This window comes from Canis aureus, chromosome 21 (assembly GCF_053574225.1).
Source record: "Canis aureus isolate CA01 chromosome 21, VMU_Caureus_v.1.0, whole genome shotgun sequence".
NCBI classification, from domain to species: domain Eukaryota; kingdom Metazoa; phylum Chordata; class Mammalia; order Carnivora; family Canidae; genus Canis; species Canis aureus.
Genome location: NC_135631.1, coordinates 257,927 through 274,166, shown reverse-complemented (window position 1 = coordinate 274,166; position 16,240 = coordinate 257,927). Strand labels below are relative to the sequence as shown.

Below are 16,240 nucleotides of genomic sequence, written 5' to 3'. Positions count from 1 at the left end.
TGGCCAAGAGCGCGGCTGCGGGTTGCGGTGGCCGGCGGGGGGCGGGGGGCGGGGGGGGGTGATGCTGCGTGAGGAGCCCGGCGCAGATCCCCATGGTGCGGTGAGACTCCAGCAGTTCTGCTGAGCCCACAAGCTCCCTCAAAGATGTGGGGTACTGGGCTGACAGTGATGTCACCCTTAACTGGTGGTGTCAGCATCATACTTTGTCCTTGGACTTGGGAGTATGATGCTTGACTCTACCTTCTGGTTGGTAACTTGGCAGAAAGACACCTTTGAAGAAGGGACATCATGGAAGCTCCCTGTCACCAAGAATCTTCTACATCCCTCTTTCCCCCTAACCCTTGGCAATCAGCTATTACCAGCTATAGCACTATGTCTAGCACATAGTAATGATGAATGAATGAATGAATGAACAAACCACAGAACCATCTGTATTTATTTATTTATTTATTTATTTTTAAAAGATTTTATTTATTTATTCATGAGAGAGAGAGAGAGAGGGAGGCAGAGACGCAGGCAGAGGGAGAAGCAGGCTCTGTGCAGGGAGCCTGATGTGGGACTCGATCCTGGGTCTCCAGGATCACACCCTGGGCTGAAGGCGGCTCTAAACCGCTGAGCCACCCAGGCTGCCCCCATCTGTTTATTTAAAGATTCTCTTCTATACTCTGGCTTTGCCTAAAAATTTTAAATGTCTTGCATAGGAGGACTAGTAAAAATATAGTTAGGAGTAAAGATTTGCTGTGCTTTGCATATTAGTTAATTAACAGGTATTTACACTGCACCTACCTGTGTTCATATTGTTCTTGGTACTGGAAATATAGCAGCAAGAAAAAATATAAAAACCCCTAAGGTCATTTGAATTTACATAATAGAGGCAGTGGGCTGATGATAATAAACAAGATCTACACGTGAAATATATAGTATGTGACCAAAAAAAAGTGCTATGATGGGCAATAAAAGATGAAGAATAGGGAGGGTGTGAGTGTGGTTGTATTTTTAAATGGAAGAGGAGGCCTCATTGCAAATGTGATATTTGAGCAGAACCCAAAGGAAGTAGTGGTTAGAGCATTTCAGAAATCTGGGAGAAAACAAGTATCATGCACAGGGAAGACCTAATGGAGACACAGCCTCACAGGTCTTCAGAAATCAAAGAGTCTGGGAGCGATACAACCGACAAAAACTTTTTAGAATGAGAAATAATAAATCCATTGAAAGCTTTGCCTTTAAGGAAGTTAAAATACAGGAGATAGAGATGACATAAAATCTGCTAACAAGATGGGGGAATGTCATTGTGGGAAGTGATAATGATATAGGTGGTCTTCATAGGGTTGGGGGTACTTGCAGCACATTTTGAAATGAAAGAAGAATTTAGAAATAAACCAGTGTAGACTCTGGAATTTCTACATGGGAGGCATTTGCAGAGACAGAGTGGTACAAAAAGACTAGAGGGAGGGAGGAGTGGGCAGGCTCCTAGTGGAGTTGTCCTGAAGCTCATTTGCTTATCAACACCTTGATTAACTGATGAGAAGGTGAATCACTTAGTGCTTTTGTCCAAGCTCTGTGACTGGTCTAAGAATGGACATATTCAAAAACCCACTCTGGAATCAAGAGTTTAATGGAAAATGGCCTTATACTTTGCACATTGTTAGATACCCTGGGGTGGATGCAGGGGAGAGCGTAGATTCTTTTTGGGGTGGAATAGCCTCACTAATGCATAATTTTCCACTAAAAGAAAGGACAGAATGATTGCATGCAAGTAAAGCACTTATCTAGCACACAGTTAATGCCCAATAAGTGATGTGCATATACATATTTTTATTATTAAACTAAGGAAGTACACATGCAAGATTTTGCAGGTTTGGACTCTGGAAAAGATAATGGCAGCACAGTAGCCTAGTGTGAAACATAAGCCGACATCCTTTTTATCAATCTCATCTCCTTGATTTTCGTTAGTCTGTTCACCAAAGACTTGTAAGACTGCAACGATCTGTACTGGCAGGAATTTGGGGAACATGTGTGGGAAGGGATTCTAATTTCACCTACAGTGTCTCTGATAGTTATGGGCCAACATCAGCCTCTGACTCTTTGGGATCTCATAATTTCCACTGAGATCAGGGTACGTGAACCTGTTGCTGTATTGTCCACTGCTATCTCTGGCTTACAAAGGACAGCCACCAGAAAATTCTTCAGTATGTCATTGCTTTTTCACAGTGCTTGACTTAATGCCCTGGTAAAGGTGGTAACTTCTGGAACCTCCTAGAGGATGTCATTAGGATGAATTTTGTATGTAATAGTTTCCTAGCAGGTCTCCCTTTCCCGGACTCTTCGGACTCCTTCTAACATATGCAAAGGGAGTTCTAATATGTCAGATGCCATTAACTTGCAAGCCAGGCTCCAGTTAGTAAATGACAGTCATTTCCAGGTGCTTGAGCTAACACATTATTTTAACTCAGGGATAAGTGCACTCATTGCCAATGAATTTGACCTAATAAATTCCTTTATTTTTGGAATGTTTTCTAGACCCTTGCCAAAACATGTCTTTGCAGCTAGAGGAAACCTCCTCCTCCTCCTCCTCCTCCTCCTCTTCCTCCTCCTCTTCCTCCTCCTCCTCTTCTTCCTCCTCCTCCTCCTCCTTCACAATTTTATTTGACACAGAGAAAAAGTAGGGGGAGCAGCAGGCAGAGGGCAAGGGAGAAGCAGACTCCCCGCTGAGCAGGGAACCCAACATGGGCTCCATCTCAGGACCCTGGGATCATGACCTGAGCTGAAATCAGACACTTAACTGACTGAGACACCCAGGTGCCCCAAGAAATAGATTCTTAATCATAGAGAACAGATGGTTTACCAGAGGGAAGGTGGGTGGAGGGTGGATGAAATAGGTGGAAGAGATTAAGAGTATACTAATCATGATGAACACTAATGTATGGAATTGTTGAATCACTATATTGTATCCAGGAAAGTATAAGATATGACAGTGTACGTTAACTTTACTGAAATTAAAATAAAAAACTTAGTTAAAAAATGAAAAGAAGAAAGGGTGGGCTTGTTGTATTAAGATATATATGTGAGAGCTTAACATATAATAAAGATAATGACAAAAATCAACGGGATTGACTTGTTTAGTAGATATTGTTGGGAAAATCATCTTGTTAAACAAAGATAAATAAAACTAGATCACTACCTATCATCACATGGATTTTAGATAAGAGATCTAAAGGCCCAAGATAAACAAATGGTCAAAATTCTTGATAATCAGAGAAAGTCAAATTGAAAAGTAATGAGACACAATACTTTAGACCTATTAGACTGCCCAAAATTATAAAGATGGATGGTTGTGTTAAAGAGGATGTGGAGTTTGGTATTGCTCATGCTCAGCTTGGTGGCAGTATCTACTGTATCAGCTTTTCTGGAAGAACCCTGTTGCAGTACTTAACTAAACATATGTAAACTATCGAATCTACCCTTTCGCTTACAGAGAATTTTCCATAAGAGAAGTATGTATGAATACACAGTGTAGGGTTGTTCTAGGGGAAGGTCATTGGAGTCTACCTGGGTGTTCATCACTGAGAAAGTGAATATTTAAAGGTGATTTTATGGAGTACTATTGGCAACATGGATGGATTTTAAAAATACCGTGCTGAGTAACTAAGAGAAGATCACATATTTGTGCACAACACGCCTGTGCGTGCACACACACTATACTACTGACATCATTTAAATATATGTACACACAAGAACACTGTAAATTTTAAAAATGCTTACAAACAAAAAGCTTATACATTAAACAGAAGGCAATGGTTCCTCATGAGGGGAGATAACAGAGAATAGAGTGTAGAGATGAAAGAAAAATATTTAATAAAAATAGGATAGGAATTATCTAGTGATACCCTTACTCCATGTTTTATTTTTTTATTTTATTTTATTTTATTTTATTTTATTTTATTTTATTTTATTTTTTAATTTTTATTTATTTATGATAGTCACACACACACACACACAGAGAGAGAGAGAGGCAGAGACACAGGCAGAGGGAGAAGCAGGCTCCATGCACCGGGAGCCCGATGTGGGATTCGATCCCGGGTCTCCAGGATCGCACCCTGGGCCAAAGGCAGGCGCCAAACCGCTGCGCCACCCAGGGATCACTATTTTTTTATTTTTTTATAAATTTATTTTTTATTGGTGTTCAATTTGCCAACATATAGAATAACACCCAGTGCTCATCCCATCAAGTGCCCCCCTCAGTGCCCGTCATCCAGTCACCCCCACCCCCTGCCCACCTCCCCTTCCACCACCCCTAGTTTCTCTTGAGTTTTTTAATCTGTATTTTGATCCATTAAACCTAAACTTGAAAATGGGAAAGCTTTGATGTCACCACCAGCCACAAGGACCACAGAAATCTTCACTGGTTGCATACAGGAAATGTAACCAGAGTAATTCATTTTAATTTTTATTTACATAACTGAGAAAAAGAAACATTGGAACAACTTTACTAAAATGTGTTTCTAGAAAGTTGCTTGAATAAAATGATGATGCTCTTCCTTCATTCATCATTAAAATTTTTCATTCTGGGCTGAGACCATGATGGTTCTGTTCTTTAATATGTAATAAAATGATTCTCTTCTATCATGAACCTAAGATAAATGGAGTGTTAGTGAGTTGATCATTAATGCATTTTAAAAAGTGGTCTTATTATATCTATGTCATTGAATTGTTCTACTAAGTGACTTTCCAAATTCTTCTCAATTAAAGACCTATTCTGACTTGGTAGGTTGACTCAGATGCAGCATGCAGGACTCAGGGGTTGAAATAAACATTATTTATTTTGGCATATTTTCCTCTCTACTCTTCTCTCAGGTTATTCTTGAATAAAAACATTAATTCTTGGACTCTGAGAGACACCACACCTCTTTTGAATCATCTCTTCTCTGGGCAGATAATTCATATCCGAAAAATTGATCAAAGAGGACTGTCTATCTCAGACCACAGCATTTTGAGTAGAGATTTCAGAAGGGATGTTAACAGGAACATTCTCATCATTCAGGGCCCTCCTCTTGCTACACCCTGCCCTAGGAATCAACAACACATTAGCTTTTGGTGTTTTATTTTCTTTTTTTTAGATTAGAAACTAATGACCATGCTTCATAAACACTAAACACCTAGACTAAACATACATGAATGTTTAGTTTTCTAATGAAACTAATAAAATGTAAATGTATGAATTTATGTTTAATGTTTATATGTGATAAAATAATTTAGAATACATGTAAGTAGTTTATTACTTCATTATAGTTAACATAAAATTGTATTTTCTATGGTGTAACTTTAAGTGATACACAAAACACAGTTTCACATTCAAAGTTTTCTTGATGCCTCTCTTCTCCCTTCTTTCCTATATTCCATTCTCTATAGGTACCCTCCTTCCAGAAGGGCAACCTTTCAGCAGAGGGTCAAGACTTAGGAAGTCTGTCATGACACAGATTGAAATTAGCTGGCAGACTTGGGCATTTGTGTTGCTGTGTATATGGCAAGAGCATGGTTTTTGTCTCTGATTGTTTGAGTGATGATTATGGAGGCTACATCTTAATTATTCCAGCCACAAAAAAGAAATGATAATTATCTGCTATGATAGAGGTGCTAACTTTTACTCCAATGGCAATCATATTACAATATATAAATGTATTAAATCAACATGTTGTACACTTAAATTTACAAAATGTTTTATGTCAAATATATTTCAATTAAAAAAAAAAAAGAGCACCATCACCTATCACTTGATTTCTCTGGCCAGGAGTTGAAAGCTACTTTCAAATTTAAATGACCAGAGAATCCCTTTGATACAAATTCCTAAACATTTTTTCAATTTTGTTTTCCTTTTCTCCATTCCATTCCCCTCAATCTAGTTGAGGCAGGTATCACATATAGTGTGAGAGCCTGGTACACTAACAATAGCATGTGGCTATTCAGACTAATTTCCTTTCACTCATTCCCTTTAAACACTGGGATTCAGCCTCATCAGGTTCCTTACCCTGTTTAGATTTTCCTTTCCTTATTAAATCATTTCCATTTTGAATTAATCTGATCTATTTGGTAAATGTAGGTAGGGAAATAAAATGAGCAGATGTTAACATTTGTTTCAGCTATTTCTCCTTTTTTCTTGATGTTGCGAAGCTACAGCTTCACTTACACAGCGAAAAATATTTTCTCTTCTCAGAATGTGTAGATTGAATTTCATTCCAGAAAACATGGAGTTTTGAGATCCCAGATATCTTGCTCACCAATGGCTCTTAAATGAAGTTACCTAAACCTTTATCCTCATTGTCAATAACTTTTCCAGTCATATACAAGTGTCCCTTTGAGAAGTTTTCCTTTCTATAGGGTTATTTTAATATGCATCGCTCAAACTCCAGAGGTCTTGAATGGCGTTTGGTAAATGCTGAGAACCCAGGGTTTACTCCTTCTATTCCAGCTGCCCATGCATACCTCGCCCTGAGGCTCCCTGCACTTCTCTAATTTCCTTACCCAACTTCAGCTCTTTATTTACATTTCTTCCCTCCTATCAGATTAAAGGTTGACCCACGTTCGGTCAGTTGTGAATAAGTTTTCATGACAAGGCTGCTGTTGACCTATTTCCCAGGACATGCTGGGAAAATTATTTGGGTATTACTGGTTTCTTCCAGGACCAGCAGTGTTTGATAATGAGATCTGTCATGGCTCATTTCTCCTTCCTCCCAACATGCTTGATTTTCCTACTATTCCAAGACTCCCCGCTCCCAGGGATCTAAACTTTACTTGATAACTAGAGGCCAGAGACCTAGTGGATTGCTCTCCATAGGATTAACCTTCAAATGACATAGATCTGAGCCAGAAAGTGATAAATCTCCCACTGTATTTCCTCATGAGAATATGGACATATATCCTTTTAATCCTAAAATTTTATCTTGAAAGAATTATCTTCATTTACACATAGATATAGGCTGTCTAGACTATTTGAGCTCATATCCAGTGTGTAGGGACAACACTGAAAACAAACAACTACTACTGAAACTTTTATCTCTTTAGCATGGGTTCAAAACAGAAACCAATATAGTACTTCCTAATTCACCAGAGAAATATTTTAATACTCACATTATATGAGATTACTGGTATGATAAAATGCTTGGTTCCCCAATCTGATCACCGTAATTGCCAGGAACAACTCCAATATGGAGAATAGCCATAAATACACAGAAAGCATCATTCCACTTCGCTAAATACAAAAAGAAAATCTACATTCCTCACAGATCTTTATATTTTCAAAAATATTTGGATATAATATAAAATTGCGGGATCCCTGGGTGGCGCAGCGGTTTGGCGCCTGCCTTTGGCCCAGGGCACGATCCTGGAGACCCGGAATCGAATCCCACATCGGGCTCCCGGTGCATGGAGCCTGCTTCTCCCTCTGCCTGTGTCTCTGCCTCTTTCTCTCTCTCTCTCTGTGACTATCATAAACAAATAAATTTAAAAAAAATAAAAAAAAATAAAATTGCAAAATGTTTAGCAAATAGAAAGGAAAACTTTATCTATAATATCCTACTATCTTAATACAATTGTCATGATTTTTACTTGTTTACATGATAATAATTGTAACAACAGACATTTAGTGAGCAATTACTATATGGCTAGGCATTTTGCTAAATGTTTTATATACATTATCTTATTGAGTCCATTCAACAATATTTTGTGGCGTTATTCTTATCTTAGAGGAAAATGTACTTGGGATGGTAAAAATAGCAAAGCTAGTGTTACTGAATTTTAGAGTTGCTCAGAACTTGCTTCCAGGTATCCCTTCTTCTCTTAACCCACTCTTGCTCTTGGACTCTTGGGTGTCTTCCATTTGAGTTCTGACAGACTCCCAGCTTCATGATCTCAGTTTTCTCCTATGTATGTTTCTATAATACTGTTATACTTGTAAAAGGTGTATTCTGTTTGCTTCATTTAAAATCAAGTGTTATTTTGCACTTATATATAATCTTTATAATTATAATGCTCAATGTCTACATAACATTTATTATTTTTTAAATTTTATTTATTCATTCATGAGAGACACAGAGAGAGAGAGAGAGAGAGAGAGAGAGGCAGAGACATGGGCAGAGGAAGAAGCAGGCTCCATGTAGGGAGCCTGATGCGGGATTTGATCTTGGGACTCCAGGATCACACCCTGATCAAAGGCAGGCCCTTAACCGCTGAGCTACGCAGGCGTCCCTCAATGTCTACATAACATTTAAATGGAACTATAATTTACTTAAGTTTGCCACATATTTTTGGCTAATATAACTCTTTCCATACTTCAGATGATCAAAATGGATTTTTAAAAACCTCGCTGGGGATCCCTGGGTGGCGCAGCGGTTTGGCGCCTGCCTTTGGCCCAGGGCGCGATCCTGGAGACCCGGGATCGAATCCCACATCGGGCTCCCGGTGCATGGAGCCTGCTTCTCCCTCTGCCTGTGTCTCTGCCTCTCTCTCTCTCTCTGTGACTATCATAAATAAATAAAAATTAAAAAATATATATTTAAAGAGAGAACAGCTGGAATGCTACAGTGAGAAGAGTTCACGCTTCTATCAAGGTAGGAAGACGAGGAAGAAAGAAATAAAGAAACAAAAAGCATCCAAGGGGGAGAGGCCCCGTGAGGAGCCGGGCTACGGCTGGGGCGAGTGTCCCCAGGACAGGAGAGCCCCGACCGGGAGAAGCAGGAGCTGCACCAACCTTCCCGGGCGGAAAGGGGCTCACAGGGAGTTGGAGCAGGATCCCAGGAGGGCCGGGGATGCCCTCAGGTTCCCAGGGGGCAGTAACAGACACCTGCGCCCTGGGGAGAGTGCGCCACACCCCGTGGCTGAGCTCCCTAAGGGCTGCAGCGAGCGCATGGCTGGACCCGGGAGCAGCTCGGAGGGGCTCGGGTGGCGGCTCTGCCCGGAGCGGGATGCGGGGCCAGGAGCGATTCCAACAGTGCAGGCCCCAGAGCACAGGACACCGGGACACAGCCCAGGATCCGGCCTCCCCCCGGGACAGGCAGAGGCCGGGAGGGCCCAGGACAGCAAGGACGCTCCTGCCCCGAGCTGAGCAGATCAGTGGCCCCGCCCCGGAGCCTCCAGGCCCCTGCAGACTGAGAGCTCTGGTCGTTACTGCAGGAGCTGACTCCAGGGCTGGAGAGCTTGCTGCCGCCACTGTTGTTGTTCTTTTTTTTCCTTCCTTCCCCCCCCCCCCTTTTTTTCCTCTTTTCTTTTTTCTCTTCTTTCTTTTTCTCCTTTTCCATACAACTTGTTTGTGGCCACTCTGCACTGAGAAAAATGACTAGAAGGAAAAACTCACCTCAAAAGAAAGAATCAGAAATAGTCTTCTCTCCCACAGAGTTACAAAATCTGGATTACAATTCAATGTCAGAAAACCAATTCAGAAGCACTATTATAAAGCTACTGGTGGCTCTAGAAAAAAAGCATAAAGGACTCAAGAGACTTCATGACTGCATAATTTAGATCTAATCAGGCAGAAATTAAAAATCAATTAAATGAGATGCAATCCAAACTAGAGGTCCTAACAAGGAGGGTTAATGAGGTAGAAGAACGAGTGAGTGACGTAGAAGACAAGTTGATGGCAAAGAGGGAAACTGAGGAAAAAAGAGACAAACAATTAAAAGATCATGAGGATAGATTAAGGGAATTAAATGACAGCTTCAGAAAGAAAATTTACATTTAATTGGAGTTCCTGAGGGCGCCAAAAGGGAGAGGTCCAGAATATGTATTTGAACAAATCATAGCTGAAAACTTTTCTAATCTGGGAAGGGAAACAGGCATTCAGATCCAGGAAATAGAGAGATCCCCCCCTAAAATCAATAAAAACCATTCAACACCTAGACATTTAATAGTGAAGCTTGCAAATTCCAAAGATAAAGAAGATCCTTAAAGCAGCAAGAGACAAGAAATCTCTGACTTTTATGGGGAGAAATATTAGATTAACAGCAGACTTCTCCACAGAGACCTGGCAGGCCAGAAAGGGCTGGCAGGATATATTCAGGGTCCTAAAAGAGAAGAACATGCAGCCAAGAATACTTTATCCGGCAAGGCTCTCATTCAGAAGAGAAGGAGAGATAAAGAGCTTCCAAGATAGGCAGGAGCTGAAAGAATATGTGACCACCAAACCAGCTCTGCAAGAAATTTTAAGGGAGACTCTTAAAATTCCTAAGAGGAAGTGCAATGGAACAATCCACAGGGACTGAATAGGCATCATGATGATACTAAACTCATATCTGTCAATAGTAACTCTGAACGTGAATGGGCTTAACGACCCCATCAAAAGGCTCAGGGTTTCAGACTGGATAAAAAAGCAGGACCCATCTATTTGCTGTCTACAAGAGACTCATTTTAGACAGAAGGACACCTACAGCCTGAAAATAAAAGGTTGGAGAACCATGTACCATCAAATGGTCCTCAAAAGAAAGCAGGGGTAGCCATCCTTAGATAAACTAAAGTTTATCCATGAGAGACAGAGAGAGTGAGGCAGAGACATAGGCAGAGGAAGAGGCAGGCTCCATGCAGGAAGCCTGATGCAGACTTGATCTTGGGACCTGGGGATCACTCCCTGAGCCAGAGGCAGACGCTTAACTGCTGAGCCACCCAGGCAGCCCTCTGATTCTTTTTTTTTTTTTTAATTCTTTTTTGAACACTTAAATGGCTTCTGTAGGAGAATAAGTTCAGAGTGCTCAACAAAAGTTGCTTGTTTTGGTAGCTTTTAGTAAAGAGAGCTGGTTGCTGGGGATAATGTGGGCAAATTTTCATAGGGAAGCCTTGTGGGAGAAAAGGAAGGGAGACCCCGTAGTTTCTGAATTGGTCTGCCATAAGGAAAAGACTGTGGTTGTTGTAGCCTAAGAACTTGCTAGTCTGACACACCAGCCCTGAACAATATATTTACTTAAGTCTTAGACTTCTGACACTTGGGAATGAATCTATGATGCACAAATGGTGATGCTAGCAACTGAGAACACACATTATGACTTCTGGTATGGCATGCTCCATTATCAGTTGTGAAAGAAGGCTCTAAGGGGTAAAAATCTGACAACTCATACTACAGGTTTTCCTATGCTCTCTCTTCTCCTACAGGGTTTCAGTTCTTACAATACCTCTATAATAGTTTTAGGCACAAAAAGCCACCAGACCTCAAAACATTCCTGCTTGTAATTTTCTTGGTAGGGTTCAGGCACAATGGCTAACAAAATGAACTTACAAAGGGTGTGGCAGGCTGACCTCTGAGTGCACCATGCTCTATATCTCTGCTCCATACTTTTGTGTTTGTGCCCACACAAGTCATACCCTCTGATACTTATTGGCCAGGTGGTCAGTCATGTATTTTAAAAAATGTTCTTATTTATTCCTATTACCTGTAAAAACAGAACCTCTGTGTAGGTACTGAACTGACACATATGTTAGCAGGACACTGAAAAAGAATTATAAACACTTGATAGGCCCAGGTAGAATTCTTAGGGACTTATTCCTACTCCTTAAAGCATGTGATATACATGGTGTCATAAAATGTAAATCAAGCCCTAAGATGACAAAAAGGCTAACAATATTTATGATAGTAAAAATCCTGGACTGTGACTATTTGGCTTGACTATCTTGTCATCTTGAAAATTTGCTGAAAAAGAATCAGACTTCCCTTTTTTGTCTAATTTCACCAGATCTTTGAAATTCTCAAGTGCTAGCATACTAATACAAATACTTCCATAACTTTAGGAAACTTGGAATCCCATGCAAATTGAACCAATGATCAATCTGTTGGCCTTTCTTCCATTTCAACTTATGCATCTTGTATATTTAGTTTAGAATGTTAGTGCTGTGTCAAGAAAAGGTGAATTTTTGGCATATCAGGGGACTTGGGATTTATTGACTTATTGTGTCCAGAGAACTTCTAATTATCAGTTCTCAGGAATGTTTTATATGCTAATCTGGGAATACTATCAGAGGAATGTTTAATAAAGAACATCCATTCTTCTAATTAACATTTATTAGACATCTATTAATTTCCAGCCATTGTAACAGGTACTAGGGAGAATAGATATCTAGGACATTGAGTCAATGAACCTGTCAATCTCTCATCCATCCTTCTAAGATATCCATTTATTTAAGGTCTTTCTGTCTTCAGTACCCTTCATCTGAATCTTATTGATATAGACATTAATTATTTTACTTTATGTAATGTCCTTTATTTGATTTCTTGAATTTTTGGTGGTAATAGGTTTAGAAATCTATTTAGTGGTTTGAATCCATATTTGTGATCATGCCAAATGTGAATTAATAATTTCTATCACCTCTACATTTGTCTGACACCAAAATATTCTCAGCTCATTTACAAACTTAAAGTGTCTCTGTGAAAAAAATTAGAAAATCTTGTACTTACCTGTATCCATACAATTTTTACTTGTTTCATTAAAAATAATATAATTTCAAGTCCAATTAGAAACAGGCCAATTATTGCAAGGACAGAACTGTGGGTGTTTACCCTTATTGTGTACTTCAGCTGGAAAAGACACAAAATGTCAACCAGTCATATGTGGTACAAATAAGTTGGAATGAAGTTAGTTTGCAGTACTGGCAAGTGTGTCAAAGTGGATGATTTATTATAATTTCTGACTTTTCCAGAATATCAGGTTACTCTATGGGTTCCCTAATCTCCAAATTTACCAGGATCTAAATAGGACTGAATATTTTTTAAATTTTGCATGCATTCATTTCATTCACTCCTTCAATACAAAATTCTTTTTTTTAAAGGATTTTATTTATTTATGAGACACACACACACACACACACACACACACACACACAGAGGTAGAGACACAGGCAGAGGGAGAAGCAGGCCCCATGCAGGGAGCCCGATGTGGGACCTGATCCCGGGACTCCAGGATCACGCCCTCAGCCAAAGGCAAGTGCTAAACTGCTGAGCCACCCAGGGATTCCCCATCAATACAAAATTCTTAAAAGCTAAAGCATAATAGTGCTTGGTACTTAAATATTTGTCTAGACAATGCAAAGACCCTAGACTACTTCCCTCTACCTCTATTTCAGCCTATACATTATTTGTGTGTTTTTCAATTTCTTTGTATATTTGGAATTTATATTCATTTATGTATACCTTCATATATGACATTATGACATCATCATGACATATATTTATGTATACCTTCATATATGACATCATCAATGACATAACATTCTAAATAAATTAAACCTGAGCACTTGTGATGAGCACTGGGTGTTGTATGTAGGTGATGAATAACTAAATTCTACTCCTAAAATGAATATTGAACCAAATGTTAGCTAACTGGAATTTAAATAAAAATGTGAAATAAACAAAAAACAATATGACTTCATTATAGGAAAAACAAAATAAATAAATTATTTAAACCCATACATGTAAAATGACATTTTTTTAGAAAGTAGGTCCATACCCAATGTGAATACCAATGCAAGGATTGAACTTATGACATTGATATCAAGACCTGAGCTGAAATCAAGACTCAGCTGTTTAAGTGACTGAGATACCCAGGTGCCGCAAATGAAATTTTAAAAATCATGTAAAGTTTTCCATTTTTCACAATGAGGTAAATTTGGACTTTAAGAATTATACTGTGACAATAGCCAATCTGTGGAAGGAGCCTCGGTGTCCATCGAAAGATGAATGGATAAAGAAGATGTGGTTTATGTATACAATGGAATATTACTCAGCCATTAGAAATGACAAATACCCACCATTTGCTTCGACGTGGATGGAACTGGAGGGTATTATGTCAATTGGAGAAGGACAAACATTATATGGTCTCATTCATTTGGGGAATATAAAAAATAGTGAAAGGGAATAAAGGGGAAAGGAGAAAAAATGAGTGGGAAGTATCAGAAAGGGATACAGAACATGAAAGACTGCTAACTCTGGGAAATGAACTAGGGGTGGTGGAAGGGGAAGTGGGAGGGGGGTGGGGGTGACTGGGCGACGGGCACTGAGGTGGGCACTTGACTCGCTGAGCACTGGGTGTTATTCTATATGATGGCAAATTGAACACCAATAAAAATAAATTTATAAAAATAAATAAAATACAATAAAATAAAAAGAATTATACTGTGAGTACTAAGTTTTTAAATATAATTACAATTAATTATACATATATAAATACAATGTGTATTAATTATTTTCTTTTTGGTTTCATTCATTCAACACTGTCAGATTCATTCTTATTGTAGTGTGGTCACTATTGTTTATTCCTTTATGTTGCAATACAGCAGTGTTGTATTTATATACCACAATTTAGTAAGTCATATAATATTTACCTTTAGAAAGAAGAGAAGGTAAAGTTTCTAAAAGAGGAGGATGAAGGGGGTTTCTGATATGTTTGATTCAAAAGGGAGTTCCTTGGGCATTCACTCTGATAATTCTTTGATATGGATATTTATGTTTTGTATGTTTTCTGTATTTGTGCTAAATTTCAATTTAACAGCTTGAAAACAAAAATTACTGAGTTTCAGAAAACACTTGTTAGTCAAACAAAAAAGTAATACTTTTGGGAAAAATTACATTGGAAATGATAAAATATTTTAATTGAATAATGCTGAAATTACCACATATTAAATTTTGAGAGATGCAACAGATCTGATGAAGTATCCATCTGATGAAGCTATAAAAATAGCAAATAAAATCCAGAGAAAATAGGGAAGGAAATATAAAGACAAAGTAGAAAGTAATGCCATAGAAAACAAACATATGAGAGAGGATTAAAAACCCGAAATGTGGTTCTTTAAGATAATAAACTTAATGTAATCACAGTGTGATTGACTAAGAAAAAGAGAAAACAAAATAATATCAGAAATATAAAAAAATAAGATACTATGGACCTCAAAACACTAAGAAGATTTATACTTTTGGTATGATGAAAAAGCTATGGCAGGCTAATGTTCCTTCAGACAACAGCTAGAAAAACAGGATACAATACCACAAGTATTTAATCTACATAAAAGCATGAGAAAAGCATCAGTGCTAAATCACTGATCAATAAACAGGGGCCAAGAATCCTGAAAAAGAAGACCACAGAGAGATACACAGATGTTCTACAGATAATTTTTCCTTGGGAGCATTTGTCTGGACAAGAGGTTGAGATTTCAGATTTTGTCTGAGCAGAAGGTTATTGCTATGGGAGGGAGGAATCATCATAACTTTTGGTGTTCTTGGAGAGCTGGAAAGATATAATTGTAAAGCAGAGGAGACAAGCTTCTGTGGAAAAGGGAGAACCAAAGAAATGAGCCAGCTATATGACTAATTATTTTTTTAAGATGCTAGTCAGATTTTGAAGTTTTGCTGGTCAGTAGGTTAAATAAGAAGAAAGCTCTGAAAAGCAGGGCAGGGTTTTTTTTTTGCCAAGTAATTGTGCTGAGGAAACATGGATCAGGACTGCTATGGGGTGGTTTCTTGTAAACATCAGGTTCTCAATTGCAAGGCCTAGAGGGTTCTATGCCACAAGTGGAAGATGAATAAGAGGTACATGGATTCTTATCCATACTGCTATTCAAACTCAGATCTGGTTTATCAGCTGAAGGGAGGAACAGGCAAACCCTTTCTGAAACTACTGGACATTGACATTGCTGTACTTTTCTATACACAATTTCTGGCACTCAATAAAAAATTACTAAGCAAATTAAAAGAATCATATTTTTTAAAAGGCTAGAAAAGCCAATACAAATAGTCTCATAAGTGATCCAGTTATTGGAATTATTGATACAAGTTTTTAAATAGCTATTATTAATATGTTCAAGAAAATAGGGATGAATGGAGCGGACAGATGAACAGATAGAGAATTTAATGGGAGGATTAGACTCTAAAAACAGAATTGAATGGAAGCTCTAGATTTGAGGAATATAATAACTAAAAGAGAGAACTTCATAACTGCCTATTAGACACAACAACAAACAGCATCAATTATTTGGAGGGAAGGGCAATAGAAAATGATGAAATAAAGGTAGATTGAGAAAAAATAATAAAAGAAAAAGGGAAAAATGTGAAAAACATGTGGGCATAGTGAAAATATTTAACCTACATCTAGCTGGAGTCCCAAAAGTAGAGCAGGGGAAGGCAATCTGGCAAAAGCAATATTTGAAGAGAAAAAGGCCAACAATTTTCCAAAGTTGATGAAAGTATCAATTCAGATTCAACCCTTTATAGGTACATACA

At 38.5% G+C, this 16,240-nt stretch overlaps 1 protein-coding gene across 6 annotated transcripts in view; it reads right to left on the bottom strand.

Moving 5' to 3' along the window:
- Nucleotides 1-4,438: 4,438 nt before the first annotated feature.
- Nucleotides 4,439-16,240, bottom strand: part of LOC144292093 (membrane-spanning 4-domains subfamily A member 12-like) — a 29,002-nt gene continuing 17,200 nt past the window's right edge. For 3 of the 6 annotated variants that reach the window (XM_077861802.1, XM_077861806.1, XM_077861807.1), the window contains 3 exons: nt 12,428-12,547; nt 7,126-7,246; nt 4,439-4,631 (listed from right to left, as the gene is read on the bottom strand). In XM_077861802.1, the coding sequence (XP_077717928.1) occupies nt 7,127-7,246; nt 12,428-12,547 (240 nt within the window). In that variant the 3' untranslated portion in view covers nt 4,439-4,631; nt 7,126. The other 3 variants (XM_077861805.1, XM_077861803.1, XM_077861804.1) reach the window with 3 other exon arrangements.